At 43.8% G+C, this 15,398-nt stretch overlaps 1 protein-coding gene across 1 annotated transcript in view; it reads right to left on the reverse strand.

The window, feature by feature from the left end:
* Positions 1-15,398, reverse strand: part of GRM4 (glutamate metabotropic receptor 4) — a 274,422-nt gene that overhangs the window by 98,367 nt on the left and 160,657 nt on the right. The window contains exon 5 of the mRNA XM_063141407.1: positions 10,358-10,498. Coding sequence (XP_062997477.1) covers positions 10,358-10,498 — 141 coding nt within the window. The remainder of the gene's footprint in view (positions 1-10,357; positions 10,499-15,398) is intronic.

Here is a 15,398-nt window from a genome sequence, read left to right on the forward strand (position 1 = left end):
GCATCTTAAAAGAGGCCCTGTAAGCTTACATACATGGAGAAACAACAGCTGACAGAGGGCTCCTTTTGACTAACAGTCAAAAGTCATTGTGCAGCTATTCCATGTTTTCTTCCTTAACACTTTAAAACATGGTAAGAAAAAAGATGGCAGAAGTGATGGGAAAAAATAGGATGGCTACAAATTGAAGACAATGTCTGGAATCCCCCTCCTCCCCCACCCATAAATTCCATAAACCAGGCAGGGCTACTGCGCAATAAAAGCCTTGTCAAGAAGCACCCTCAAAGTGCTTTCTGTATCTTTTCCAAGATAGCACAGTCTCCAAGTTTTGTTCTTTCCTCTCTTTACTCATAGCATTGGCAGCAGCTCCCAAAATCAAGTTTTGAGCGCAATCTTTGAAGCTCCCTTAACTGTGGAAGGGGTGCAGCGATGGCATTTTGTGAATACACAACTTACACTTTCGATATATGCCACTTACATGAGCTCAAAAAGGGTGGAAAGGGAGTAGCAAAATATTGTCTAATTGGCCTGGAATTTTCACACACGAAATACAAAAATCCTCACCGCTTTCTAGTAAGAGTCCTGCCTAAACCGGCAAGGTAGGTGTTCTCTCTAATGGATAGCATCTGGTACCTCCAAATGCGGAGATGTCCTTGGCTTTTGAATTACTCTTGCATTCTATGGAGTGGATTTTATGGCGTTGGAAAGCACGAGTCCTCTTTATTTCTCGGTGCATTGTGTTCTATATGGAGAGGAGCCAGATGTATTATTGTGTTTGTAGATACACTGGAAACAATTTTCTGTTGAACCTTATATGCTTAAAAACATCTCTGCCTCTTTGGCCCATTTGGAGGCATTAAGAAATCAAATGAGGAACAGAAAGATCATGGTGGCCTCTACAGCTGACCTAGTGTGTCCCACTAGAAGCCAATGGCTTGTACCCATGAAAGACTGAGTGTTGCCTCCCCCTGCTCAGGAGAGCACAAATAGTAGTTTTCACTGCAATGGATCTTTGTAGAGTGCAGATTATATTTTCTTTCTTTGTAGCTCTTGCTTTCTCTCATTTCACCTCAACCTCGAGTCCATAAACATTTCTGTAATAATTAATTGTATGTGCTTTTAGTTTTGGTGCAGTAGGACTTCAGTCAACACCATTTCCCTCTATTCGGGCAGTGAATGCTGTTGCTTATGGTGCCAAAATGGCACCACCCAGGCGCAAGAGGGAGGTATCTGCTCAGAGAAATCCCAGGGTGGTTCAGAAACTTCAGCTGGTGCAGAATGGCTGCCCAAGCTTTGGTGGAGGTGAGGCAATTTGATCACATAATGCCTATACTGCTCCAGCTGCACTGGTAACCAGTGTGTTTCCAAGCCCAATTCAAAGTGCTGGTTTTGACCTTTAGATACCTAAACAGTTTGTGACCAAGTTACATGAAGGACCACCTTCACCCATATCAGGCTGCACACACTTTAAGATCAGCAGGAGAGGCCCTTCCATTTGCCCACCCATGAGAGCAATTAGGTGGGTGATCACACCTGAGAGGGTCTTCTCTGCAGTGGCCCCACACCTTAGAAGGTCCTCCATGCTCCATCATTGCAGGCTTTTAAGAAGGCTTGGAAAACATATTACTTTACCATTGCCTTCTCGTGATATTTTTGCTGCTGCTATTGCCATTGTTGTTGCTGGTTTTATTGTTGGCTTTTATTGTTTTTAATTGTCATTTTATTGTGTCTATGTTTTATTGTTTTTAACTGTTTTTATGTATTTTATTGTTGTAATCCACCTTGCAAGGACGTCTACCCTGAAAGGTGGCCAAGAAATGTTTTAAATAAATAAAAGGTTTGCAAAATTCCAAACAATCCTTGTTTGTGGAGGGGGAGCCCTAATGAGGGTTGAGCATTCTCAATGGCCATGGATTGCTGTCTGACTTGACTGTTAGGGAAACAAAATGGAAAACTCGATGGAACTGAGAAGGGAATGGAGTATGGCTGACGGACTAGAACACTTAACAGGAGCACTCCACGCTGCAACATTTTGTTGAGGTCTGCACTTCTTAGTTTCAAGGGAATGTCAGATCAGAGATGAAATGGGTAAGGAGGTTTCGGCTTGCAGACAGTGAATCTGAAAAGCTTGTCATTCTACAGCATCAGAAGTTCAGCATCACCGGAGCATAGCTTACAAGAGGATCAGGGTTAGCCAGTGCATATTCTCATTCAGGTGAGCAAAGGCTAGCACCAGCCTAAAGGAAGGCGCTAAGTGCTTCGAGATCCTAACACCAAGGAGATACCTTATATCCAAACAAGTCGTGAAGCCGGTCATGACCTTGGGGCATCGCCATGATCAAATGATTTGGTGCTGCAACAGGTATGGGTTGTTCTGCTCAGTTCTATGCAAGTCCAGAAAGGAAGAGGAATTTTTAAAGCAGACAGTGTACAACCTACAGCCCTACCACGTCTCCTCCGCCTGAAAGCCCAGACACCTTTATCTGTCTTTCCCCAGAGGGAGGCAGGCAGTAAATCTCTCCCATCTTTCAGTAAACATGTCACCTGCAAGCATCACCTCAACTACACGGCTGTCAACAAGACAGATATCCTGTATGCATTGTTTACTGCTCTAATCCCTCCCAGTCGCTTTCAGTGGGAAACAGCTAAAAACACGGATGACCACGTAATGACACAAGACTGAACCAGTGGCCAATGCATACACACATACATACACATACACCACACACAAACACCTGTTCCTTACAAGACAAACATTAGCAGCAAAAGCAAAACACTTAGAATAGCCAGAAAGCTCAGCAACCTGACTTTCTTTTTAAATCTGTGTCACTGGAGAATGGCTTTATAATTGGCTCTCGGGTAGCTGTTGGGGGCCGAGTCCCCCAGCTGGGACTACTGATACTCAAACCTGTCCCAGCCCCTTCATGCCAAGTGACTTGTTCTGTGAGCCAACATATTTTTTAAAAATTCCCACATCACCCTAGAGTGATGCTACATCATGGGCATTGTGGGAAATTTAAAATGGCATCTTGCTGCTGCCAGCCAACGCTGCCAGGTAACTTGTAGCCAGGGCCACCAATGTAGAAGAAGGTCACCCACTGGCCCTTTGCCGGGGCCCCTCTCAATCCTGGAGCCGGACCTGGCCTTGTATTTTCCGCATGTATTTCTGTGTTTCAATATAATCCTATCCCTTTAACACAGGAGAAAGACCAGAAGGTGTACTAAACAAAAAACACTAATTTTCCATGGCCCCCGGAGGAGTGAAAATCTCACTCAGCATGTAGTAGCAAATCCAAACATTGCTCAGAGTACAGAAAGTGGGCCATATATCCATAATGGATGCAGAGCCAGAGGCTGGTACGAGTAGCAGTAGAAGAACTAAGTGGGAAGAAGCAGTACTTGTCCCAAACAGAAAAATCCACAGCTGCTCCTGGGGGGAAGTATGTCTGAACACAGCCTTACTGTGACAGATTTCCCAACTACAATGAGTATTTGTGAAAAAATATATTCAAGAATAGAGCAAATTTGCATGCACTTTTTAATTGTATTATTATTATTATTATTATTATTATTATTATTATTATTATTATTTCATCTGGAACCCATAACCTAGACTAAGAAAATCCAACTGTGTATCTTGAACCTTGGGCAAGTTATTGAGCATCTGTAAACTAGATGGCTCAGTTTCCTCTGCCATGTTGGACCAATGCACCATCTTACTTCCACTGGTAATGACTTTCTGAGCTATCTATCAGGAGGAAAGGAAGAGAAATGTGTACAGGATGGGCTTGACTCTCTTCAGCACACGCAATAGCTCACGAGTAAAGAAACCATTGCACTGCACTGCCCATGGACAAAGCACCTGTACTGCAATGCCGGGTCCATGTATTATTTTCAGCCAACATGGGAATGTCAGTTCTGTGACTTACAGTGTAAAGCAGAATTTCATAAAAGTGAAGCATAAGTAAAGTTTGCTTTTTACAGTGTGTGTGGTGTGCATGTGTGTGGGGGTCTGATTATTAGATGGGAGGGGGACTGTCCCTGTTAAGTGCATGACCAATGTTAAGGCTGGCAGGGAAGATTGGTAGCAAAGGGTTGGAGAAAGGGCTTTGTTTCTCCTTCTCCCTCTCTCAAATCTTAATGAAAGTGCTTCTGATGTAAAACGACAGAAGCCCTGGTGCTGGGCACCTCTTGCCTCAAGCACCAATTAAAATATTTCACTCCATAAAAATATCTAGCCGCATGGGAAATACTGTGCAAAATTGTTGATAAAGGGAGGGGGGGAAACCCCAGAGAAATTGGCTGCCATGTAAATGATACCAAGTCTTCAAGCCATGAGTACCGAAAGTGACTGGGACCGCTCCTTTCTCTCTGTGTTGTCACATCCACTCACCCTCCTTGCCAGACACTGTGCCTCTGTGGAATTCATGGGTGCCACAGCAGCTCAAAGGAGAGAACAGAGAAAGCAACAGGGACAGAGGAATGCACCTAGACCTTTGCCTCAGCTTGCTCCTTTCTTGCATCCCCACTGAGAATAGATTCAGAGGACAGAGAAACTGCTGAAAGGCCACCCCTTGCATTGCACGCAACCTTGCGAAGAAGGAGACTCCAGGCCCAGACGCTATGAACTTGATACTTCTGCTTTCTTTGTCCTCCACATCCACATTTCATTTGATCAAAGACAAGTGAAAACCACAACAAGACCTTTTGCTAGGGTGACCATATTTGGGAAACCAAAAAAGAGGACACCTAGTGTGCGTGTGGGGAAGCAGCTTTCTGAGTCCTGCAGAAAGTACGTTATTCCCCCGCCACCTTAAAGAACCCGATTGGAGTGGAGGAGGGGAAAGGATTTCATTCTGCACCACCACCATCCACTCCAATTGGGGCCTTTTCTATAATGTCCACGAATGACCCACTTTCCCCTTTAAGACCTCAACTGGAGCGCGGGGTGGGGGAATGATGTGCCTCAAGAAAGCATGTCATTCCCTCCTGCCATGCTAATGGCAGCCTTAAAGAGGAAGGTGTGTCATTCCAGGACATTATTGAAAATGATAGAAAATCCCCCCTGACACCATGGAAAGAACAAAAACCAGGACAAATCCGGGGAAATCCTGACAGTTGGTCACCCTACCTTTTGCCCTCTGACACAATACTCCATTCCACTTTCTTAGTTTTTTGTTGTTTGCCCCAACAAATTCACTGTGTTCTGTGACCACAGAGCATGCTCAGTCCTCATTGGTCTGTTTGGGGAGTCCCCTGTTGGAAATATTTGAACCTCAAGTTACTGGAAGGAGGCAGTGTTGCACTTAGTTGACAAATGGGAATAATATGGCAACTATTCTTTCTTTCTTTACTTGTCCAATTTCTCTGACCTCCACCACTGCTGGGAGCACATGGGTTTATTCTCTCATTCCAGCTAGTGTAATGGAGCACAAAATGGACCGAACAAACTCTTTTGAAAGTCTATGCCGTGGCAGCATTGTATATGCAAGAATATTTGTGAGTAAAACTGTTGTCTTTCCTTCACTGAAGAAGCATTTGGTTTCTTTTTATTACCCTAAGTTAGCCTGTGGGCATGTGGAACTAGTAAATGCTCATTCTGCTTTGCCTTTTGTTTTTGCTCTGCTAATTGCCTTTCTAACAGGTGGCATCATTACTAAATAATCCCATCATTCCTGCTGCCTTGGGACTTGTTCCTACTGTTTCTTTGTACTTCTGCAAGCCTTAGCATCCCCCCAAGCCTGCTAATACCTCCTTCTTGTGTGGGGGTGGCACCATTTTGGTTACATAAGGATTGGCACTTGAAGAATCAGTTTTCATCTTTCAGAAAATATGTCACCTGCAACCATCACCTCAGCTGCAAGACCGACACAGGTTTCTATTTTTTCAAACAGAAACCTGTGCCTAGATTTGAAAGACAAGAGTTTTTCTTACACCAAAGTACACAAAGGAAGTAGTGAGGGTGTGTTGACAGATGATGGGATGGAAAATTTCTTTGGGAGGGAAGGGCACCCAGCCAGGTACGTATTGGAATGTATGTGTATTTGGATTCAGCATCTGTGAATAGAAGGCCAAAACTGATGGTAGACTTGAAAGTGATTGCATCTATGCCTTTGGAATAAACTACTACTAATCCTTCTATGATGATGATGATGATGATGATGATGATGATGATGATAGAATTCACCTCATCTCAGTCTTGGGGCAGGTAATAATATGGCAACTATTCTTTCTTTCTTTACTTGTCCAATTTGAATTAAAATGGAAGTCACACAGGGTCAAGCTTTAGAAAGTCTCCAGGGAAAGAGAATTCCATAGTTGAAAGGCAGTCATTGAGAACACCTCTCTGTATACTCTTGCAATTCTGACTTGGCACGTAAATAGTATGTTTAAAGGAGAATTCTTAAGTGTGTGTGTGTGTGTGTGTGTGTGTGTGTGTGTGTGTGTGTGTAGCATGAGCACTAACATAAGAGAGAAGTACTGTGTCTATGAAAATAGCTCCGTGTATTTTAGTTTGGCTCTGAGATATATATAGATATAGATATATACATATAGATATAGATATATGGTGTGGAGGTATATATATGGTGTAGAGTGCTCATGCATGTAATTTCATATTCTTTTGAGAAGCTCCTATTCTCTTGAGAATATCTCTGTTCAGTGGAGCTTCACCAGGTACCTGTGCATATGAAAAGTGTGCTAATGGCTATGGGTGTACGATAATTTTATTTTGATTCACTTTTTTACCAGAATTTTCCATTTGCATCCCCAAGGGCAAGGATTTTTTCAGGAAAAAATTGCATTTGCGTGTAAAAGAAGAAGCATACTTTAGAAAAATTTAAACTGACCATTTAATTTAATTGACTAAAGTATGTTCATGCTTTAGTCAATGGAGAGGAAGTAAAAAATTTAGGTGGGCACTTTTAAAAAGTGTGCACCGAAATGCGTACTTTTGCCATTTAAACAACAGAAGCTTGCAATTAGGAATAAAAATGAGTCAAACCAAGCATTGAATTGGAACTTGGAGCACCTTGATGAGTTTGAGCCTCACTGATCTTCTCATCCCATCCCTAATCGTGATGAGCCGCATGTGTCATGTGTGTAAACTCATGCTTGTGCCTGAGGGTATACATGTCGTCATGTGGTTGTGCTTGCACTTGTGTTCACAATCACAATTAGGGATGTTGCAGGCTCCTGACTGGGTGCAGGAGTCGGGCGGACTCCCCCAACACCTGCCCCCTTAGACCCACCTTGCCAGGCCGCAACCAGTTCGCAGGCCCACTCTTCGAGCCTGGCAGCCATCTGCCCTCATCCAGATCCTCCATTTTGCGCAACAATGGTGGCTCAAGAAATTGCGTATTTCTCAAATTGTGTAAATGCCGGCCATAAAGGAGTTGCTATTGTTGCACACAATGGAAGTTCTGGATGAGGGCGAACAGCCTCGAGGCTTCATCGAGCTCTCGCCAGGCTGTGTAGAAGCTTGTGGGTGAGTCTGTCTATCCCTAATCACAATTAAGTGCCGTTCACTGCAGAAGCAACATGCCTTCTGTTCCTATGGTTGCTTTTATGTGGCTCCAGCATAACAAACATGCCAAAATTCCCAGCTGAGGGCAAAGCACTAAATGCCAAGTAGGTCCTAAGCAGAGGGAGCCCGAACACTCCCCGACTGTCAGTTCCTGTTTCAGAGAAGAATCAAAAAGCAGCAACATCGCAATGAGGAAAGACAGTGGGATGATCTGAGAGGCTGCAAGGGGAAACCAAACGAAACATTTTTAAAGCCGCCTGGAGTCATATGAATGTCTTGAATATTTTATACAATCATCTACTGGGGGCTGGGGGTACATTTCCACAGCACTGCATCCCTCTCCAGCACACAGCTTTATAACCTGTCGGAATACCGTTTTAAATAAATCATTTTAAATGTGTTTTCTCAGGGGAGCCAAGGGAGGGGCAAGGGAGAATATGGAGAGACGAGTTGCTGAGGTAGACATGGCTGGTGCCGCGACGGCGTAATGGAAATGGACGCGCAAATGAGGAAAGAGTTAGTGTGGCCCGGCGCGGGGAAGCGTGGTATAAACAGTTCAAAGGGAAACTAATGCAGGGGAGGGGAGTAAAAGTGGAGAAATGGCAGGCCTGAGGAGAGAGTAGTAAAAGGGCCCAAAGGGAGATATGCCCAGTTCCTCAGTTGAGTGAAATGTGGGTTTGGTGCCATTTAACAATTACAAAGGTGGTGAGGCACTTAGTTACCTCGCGCAGACACTTTTGCCCTATCCCTTCAGAGGTCCGAGATTAGCATGGTTGGGCACCTTCTGCAGGGGGCCCACTGCCATGAACCCCCTGATGTGTCCTGATGTTGCTCTTCCTCACCATGCCTATTTGCTCACTCTCCAGCCCTATTCCTCTGGCTCAGAGTTAGTATATGAGGGTGGCAAGAAAGAAGAGAAGCAGTATCTGCCTCCATCTTATTTGTCATCTCTCTCACCTTGGCAGACAAGCTGGCAATAATGAGGAGGAGGAGCAGAGCAGCTGGCAACAATGGCAGGAAGGAGAAGGTAGGCCCACGTTGAGGGAGGAGAACCACTGGTAGTGGGTGCAGCTAGAGTTGGACCTTGGGGCCAAGCCCAGGGCCTCCACAGCCCAGAGGTCCCACCAGGGATCTCAGAGGAATCTGTTTTGGGGTGGAGCTCAGCAGGTTTTTGCTAGCTCAACCCCCCACCCCCACCCCCGGGACACTAGCTCACACATGCCTGAGCTTGCTTGACTCAGGCAAACATGTGGTTTCCCGCTTTTTGCAAGCTGCCATTTTGTACAAAATCACAGGTACAGCTATTTACAGAAATCCCAATTTGCGCAATATGGCAGGCATAAATAACGCCATTTGCACAAAACTGCAGGTGTAGATGGTCTAATTAAATGGACTACCCTGCATCCACCACCCTGGACCCAGCTTGGGACATGACATGTTCGTGGGCTCATTCTTTGAGTGCCTCACTGATTGGTGACCTTTAAACTTGCGCAAATGGAACCTTTACAGCCTCCATTTATGCACCTTGGGAAATGTGCAATTTCTGGAGCCACAATGGAGCCTCTGAATGGGGGCAGCTGCCCTCGCAGCTTCATCAGGTGCTCACCAAGCTGCAAAGAAGCTCGCACGGCACTACAGGCAGGGGTAGGCAGCAGCGGCAGCTTGGCAGGCATCTGATGGAGTCCATCCATTCGTAAGGGCAGCTTCCTCTACTACACCTGAAGATAGAAAGATATTTTTGGAGGGTGCAGGCCAGGCCACATGGTGCACAGGTCTCTCTTCCAACATCACAGTGCCACCTCTCAGAATCTGCTGATTGAAGAGATTGCTTCACTCTGCCTAGTAGAAGGGCCAGCTCTGTCTAAAACAATGCTCCTGTTCCACTGCTCCCAAACAGGTCTGGGAGAGTTTTCAGGGCAATGGAACCTTCCATGTTTTAGACAAGACCCACACAGGCACCTCAGCCTTGTGGTCTGACAAACATGGTCTTCCACTCCTGCCCTCGACTCTCAGTGATGCAAAACACGTCTGACTTAGATAAGACAAAGCGTCCACAGAGATTTCTCAGGAGGCTGATTGATCTGACTCCAATTTCAGAAGATCCAGATCCTCCACATTTTGGGAATCAGATCCATCCTGATAAATCTTTGCCCGAGAATATACTCTGCTACTCTTGGTCTGTTCCTTTCCCTGCTATACGAAAAGCAATCTCAATTAACAAAAACAGCAACAGCAATGTATATGTAGTACCTTCAAGTGTTCAAAGAGCTTCACATATATGCCATTCTTGTTGTCTTTATTGCATACATGTAAGGTAGGGAAGCTAAAGATGAGAGAAAAAGGCTTGCCTTGTGAATTCATGGCAAAGTGAGTCTTTAGTCATGGAGAGTCATCCTGATTCACAGCTCAGCTCAATACATTTTCATCCCAGTCCCAACCCCAGTACATCTTTATCCCAGTCTGCTTTGCTTCAGACCATTACCTTATCTCCTGAATGGGTCTCTCTGTCACTCTCCTATTATAAAGACTGTTGGCTGCATAATTATGTTGACACTATATGGAGGATGTGATTGTGTGTTTTCTCCACCCATCAGACAGTCCCAGTGAGTCCCACAGAGATTCCAATTCATATACCTGGTCCATGAAAGCAACCAGTGACTTTAACGATAACACCTGTCTCTCAAAATGGAGACTGAATGCAAGCCTCAACATGGAAGATTTTCACAGCCTTCAGTTCAACTGGGCAATAGACTTCCTCAATGTTATAACCCAGCCAGATCACTCCACCACCACCCATGCCCCCCATGCCCCTCCCACCAGCTTACAGCCTCTTACTTGTACACTTCTTGATGGTGCTTCCCTTCTTGAGAGCATGACGGCTCAGCTTGCAGTGGAAGTTATCCTCCCAAAATTCAGCAAACCAAATGTTCCGACGGTTATTGTCCAGTGTCCTACTGGAGAAATAGCGATCAAAACCTGATGAGAGAAACAGATGATGGGAACATGAGTTCTTTGAATCAAACTGTAAGAGACCTGCTGCACCTGACCTGAAAGGAAAAACTACCACTTTTGATGTAAGGGACTTTTCAGCTAGTGAAAAAGCATGTTCAAAAGTTTTGTATGGAAACAGAACCAGTAAGGAAACAAAATCTATTTGTTGACTTCAGTGAGCACCAAGGGCCTTTGGAATCTTTCAACTGAATACCCCTCACAAAACTATATACCTTGAATGGCTATACAGACAATGTGTACCATAGATCTTTGTGCCCATTTAAAGAGATGGATGGACTCACCTCTGTCCATGCTCAACTGGCTCAGGTTTTTCTGGAAATGGTGGTTGTAAAGGGGACATTTACCCAACATTACAGGTGTAAATAGACCCTTTACAGATGCTATTTACATAACATTACTTTTCCAAGAAAACCGAGCCGCCATTTTTATGCAAAATGGTGGTTTGCTGAGAGGTTGGGTGGCCGCTGGGTGCTTGTGGACTACGTGACACTTGGCAAACAGCTCCAGTAAGTGCATGGCAGCACAGGGAATGCGGTCTGGGAGGCCAAGCGAGGGGGAGTCCCTCTCGGAAAATGGATTATTATTTTTAAAGGATACAATTTTGAGTCAGAGCCTCAATATATGTAATGATATCTTTCAGACATACCTAACTAAATGAAAACAGTTTGAGGATCTGGCTTTCTTGATGAGACTATTACAAGGAGAAAAACTACAGATAGTTATAAGTGGGCTGATTCACACAATCATTTCTGAATTAATTGATTTCCTAGATAGGTCCCTCAATTCTCACCTAGTTGTTTTTTTTAAAATGGATGCTGTTGTTTTTATATTGTTTTTATGTTGCTGATGGTTTTTTAAATCTTGTATATTTTTTAATGTTTACTATTTTAAACTGTTGTAAACCGCCCAGAGAGCTTTGGCTGTGGGGCGGTATATAAATGTAATAAATAAATAAATAAATACTGTGATCACTGTATCCTGAGAAATGCTTGTTTTGTTTGCAACACATGTGAAGAAGTTTCCATTCTTGTCCAAGGTGATCTTTTATGCAGGCTTTGTTCGGGGTCAAACCCACTTAAATTTAGTCATGGCCCTTCAGACCATTACTTGGGTGGGTGGAGAGAATACACTATTACATCCTCCATAAATGTTACAAAATACTGATCACTGTGTAGTGTCTGATCAGGACATTCTGTTATATACCTTGTTCTAGATTCAGAGTCATGATAGTTCCAAACTGAGAAAGTCTAACAGAATGTCCCATACTGAATCATGACCCCCTATATCACAGAGCCCCACCGGATCAGTTTATATAATCCGGAACCTAAAGTTCTATAAACACATAACTGGAATGCTAGAGGTGCCCCAGGGTAAGGAATACATTTAGATGTCTCAAGAAAGGAACTTGAGTCACAGTCTACAAGGGAAGACCAAACCCTCCAGGATCAACACAAATCAGAGCCAAAGGAGGAAATGCAGCAATGATCAATGAGTTAGATTCAGAATGTGAAAGAAAAATTTCTCAGTAGGAACAAATTTCAGGGTTTAAGGCTTCAAGAGTCTACGAAAAGTTATCACCTCTCTCATTCCCCTTCGGCTTTTCACAGAGATGTTCTCCTAACTGGAAGAGAAAAGACAGGCAACTCTGGGGAAAAACCTGGGGGGGATCTACACTATTGCTTTTAAAGCGCTTTAAAGCACTTTGAAAACGTTTTGAAACCTGTATATGCAGTGTGTCCTGGGCTCCAACAGTTGTCAAAACTATTATAAAGCGCTTTAAAGCTGTAGTGTAGATCCCCCCCTGCTCTCTTCAAAGGTATTGGTCTCTCCACAGACCATCTCTACAGCTTGTGAGGGTGCTAGAAAGAAATTAAGGAGGGCTCTCAAACTAGGGGTGTTCACTGTTTCATTGCCATCACAAACCATATAATTAGACTGGTAGGGGCTGGATCCAAACCAGGGTAAACAGGTTGAAAAGGAATCTTAGGTACCCACTTCTCGAGTTAATTCCAGCCTCTTTCCAGTCAGTCCCCCTCATAGGCTTTCTGAAAGGAGAAAACTAACTAATGTTGTAATAGTAGTAGTAGTAGTAGTAGTAGTAGTAGCTACACAAGACTCTTGAAGCCAAAGGTGAAAACATTCTGAAAAACCAGGGCAAAATGAGTAGCAGGGAGCTCTTTTCGGAAACTTCTATAGCCGAGGCAAATATTTTTGGCAGGAACCCCTCCCACACTGGCCACTGACTCTGGGTTCCCACCCTTCTCCTCAGTTCCTTGAGACTGAATTGCTGGGCTCTTAACCAGGAGAGAAACCACTTGGTATCAACAGCACATTGATATTGACACCAAAGTGGATACGGTGGGTGGGTTGTGTGAATGCACAGATGATCCCTTGAAGAACTACAGTTACAGGTGCAGGGCTTAGAGCATTGGAATAGAACTGGGGGTACCTGGGTCCAAACCCGTACAGAGTTAAGAAGTTTACTAAGTGTACTTGGGCCCGTCACCAACTCTTATCCAAACCTACCTCACAGGGTTGTTATGAAGATGAAATGGGGATGAGAGGCATGTACACAGCCTCAACAGCCTTGGTGAGAAGGTGGGATATAAATGTAATAAAATAAAATTATATAAAATGCAGCATTACTTAATCTTTTAAGAATTGGGAGGGGTAGAGGGACAAATGAAAAAGAAAAAAAGGAAGTGTTAACCCTAATCAGAAACTGGCATAAATATAAAAGGCAAGTGGTATAAATGCAAAAGGCTACTATGAGGTTTAGTTACTCATAGTTGTTGGTTTAGAAGTGCTAAGCCCATTTGATCCTCAGCCAGATGCTGTCTCAGGCCCAAGGGCAAGTCAAGCTTTCCACACACCCAAATCCAGGTGCATCTGTGTTTCGCCGTATGAAATCAGCTGACCACCAAGCAAAAGGTAATAGGCAGCCTAGAAAACATCCCTTTTTAAAGGAAAGCCAATGCATGGCGTGGTAGGCATGTGGTATGGCCCTCAAAGCTACGTTGCTTTGAGCCAATCTCTTGCTAGTTCCCACGATAGCAGAGGCTTAATGAGCCGTGCATATTTTAGTCACGCAGAACACAAACCTAATTTCCTTGGTATAAGTGGATGTCAGAGGGGGGTAAGGTAGAGACAGGAAGGATGGTGGCATTGTATCTCTCCCTCTAGGGTTCCGTCTGGCGCAGCCTTATTAATTGAAAGCATCCTTTAATGGGCTCAGGGCACTTGACAGCTCTTTCCATCCTAATGAATGACACGTCTACAAATGAAACTTTGATGATGAGCTAAGTCTAACAATGCTAGAACGCAGATGCACTGTTGGTCAAGTAGATAAAATCCATACTAATGACGAGTTAAGGACTCATTAAAATGATCGCCTGTGGGTGTCAGCAAGCCCCTAATGCACTTTTGCAGTCTCGGGCTCTGACCCTTCGCCTCTCTCTGCAGGCCAAGCTGCTTTTATATCGCAGTCGCCCTGACCATCCAGATACGTTGCAGCCCCTCTGGCCACCATTGGCTTGCTTCCTCTGATGTCATAACAAGACCTGCCAGACCTTGCCTGAGGCAGCTTACAGGGACTTTTGAATCTACAGAATCTTCATTTTGCTTCTGTGAGTAGCTTATGTAAAATTGAATCCCTCTTATCTATTTGGGAAGTCCATCGGCTTTCAAAGGATACCTTGCTGCTCCAGATCAGTTCAATGGTCTCAAAGCTTTTTGATAAAAGGCAGGCAGACACTCAATGACAGGGCACAGATAAGGCAGTTTTCTTTACAAGCAAGGGGCCTGTTTTCTGAATAGGCAATGTTAGAAACTGGTTGACATGAGAAGCAAAGAGGAAGCAGCTTGACCTGGGAAGATATATCTTTATAGGGATGTACGAGAAATTTGTTTCAATTTGCTCTTGATTAGGACTTGCACAGTTCAAACCTTCTCAACCAAACATGTTCTCGGATGCAATCTTTGGTCAAAATCCATATATTTCTGAGTTTGCAATGTGATTTGCAGACCAAAAAAATGCACCCAACAGCATGCATACATTTGAAAAACATGCATGAAAAAAATCATATTGTTGAAAAATGCATACATATATGTTTGAATCAATGGGAGAAGAATGCATACATTTCAATGATGGACAAATTTCAATGATGGACAAATTTCAACTTAAGTTGTGATTTGTACTTTGTTACATTTAAGCTGCAGAATATTGCATCTCATGGATATACAAGTTCCAATCTGCACATTAGTCTAAGAGGTGCAGAACAGCTTGTTTCGTACAGGAATTAGCATAAATCTAAATCTTCAAGCATCCCTGTGTGATGCATCTTTGCAAAGGAAGTAGAATTAAGAGAGCCAGTGTGGTGTAGTGGCTAAAGTGTTGGACTGGGAGTCTGGAGATCTGGGTTCTAGTCCCCACTCAGCCATGGAAACCCACTGGGTGACTTTGGGCCAGTCACACACTCTCAGCCCAACCCACCTCACAGGGTTGTTGTTGTTGTGAGGATAAAATGGAGAGGAAGATTATGTATGCTGCCTTGGGTTCCTTGGAGAGAGAAAAAGGCAGGATATAAATGCAATAATAAATAAAATAAAATAAAATAAATCTCTAACAATGCTTCCATTGTTTCAATGAGATTTGCACAGGATAATTTCTTGGGGTATGGTACCTACTGACAGCTTCAGAATCAATGAAGCTATCCAGGTGATATTTGAACACTGTTCTGTAGAAGAAGCTGACCTTTGAAGAAGCTTTGAAAAAATGTCCAAAGTGTCATAAGGACACCAAGCAAACCATGGCCATCTCTAAAGCATATTCTGCATATAATATATACCAAATGGTTGCCATTTC

This window comes from Elgaria multicarinata, chromosome 1 (genome assembly GCF_023053635.1).
Source record: "Elgaria multicarinata webbii isolate HBS135686 ecotype San Diego chromosome 1, rElgMul1.1.pri, whole genome shotgun sequence".
NCBI classification, from domain to species: domain Eukaryota; kingdom Metazoa; phylum Chordata; class Lepidosauria; order Squamata; family Anguidae; genus Elgaria; species Elgaria multicarinata.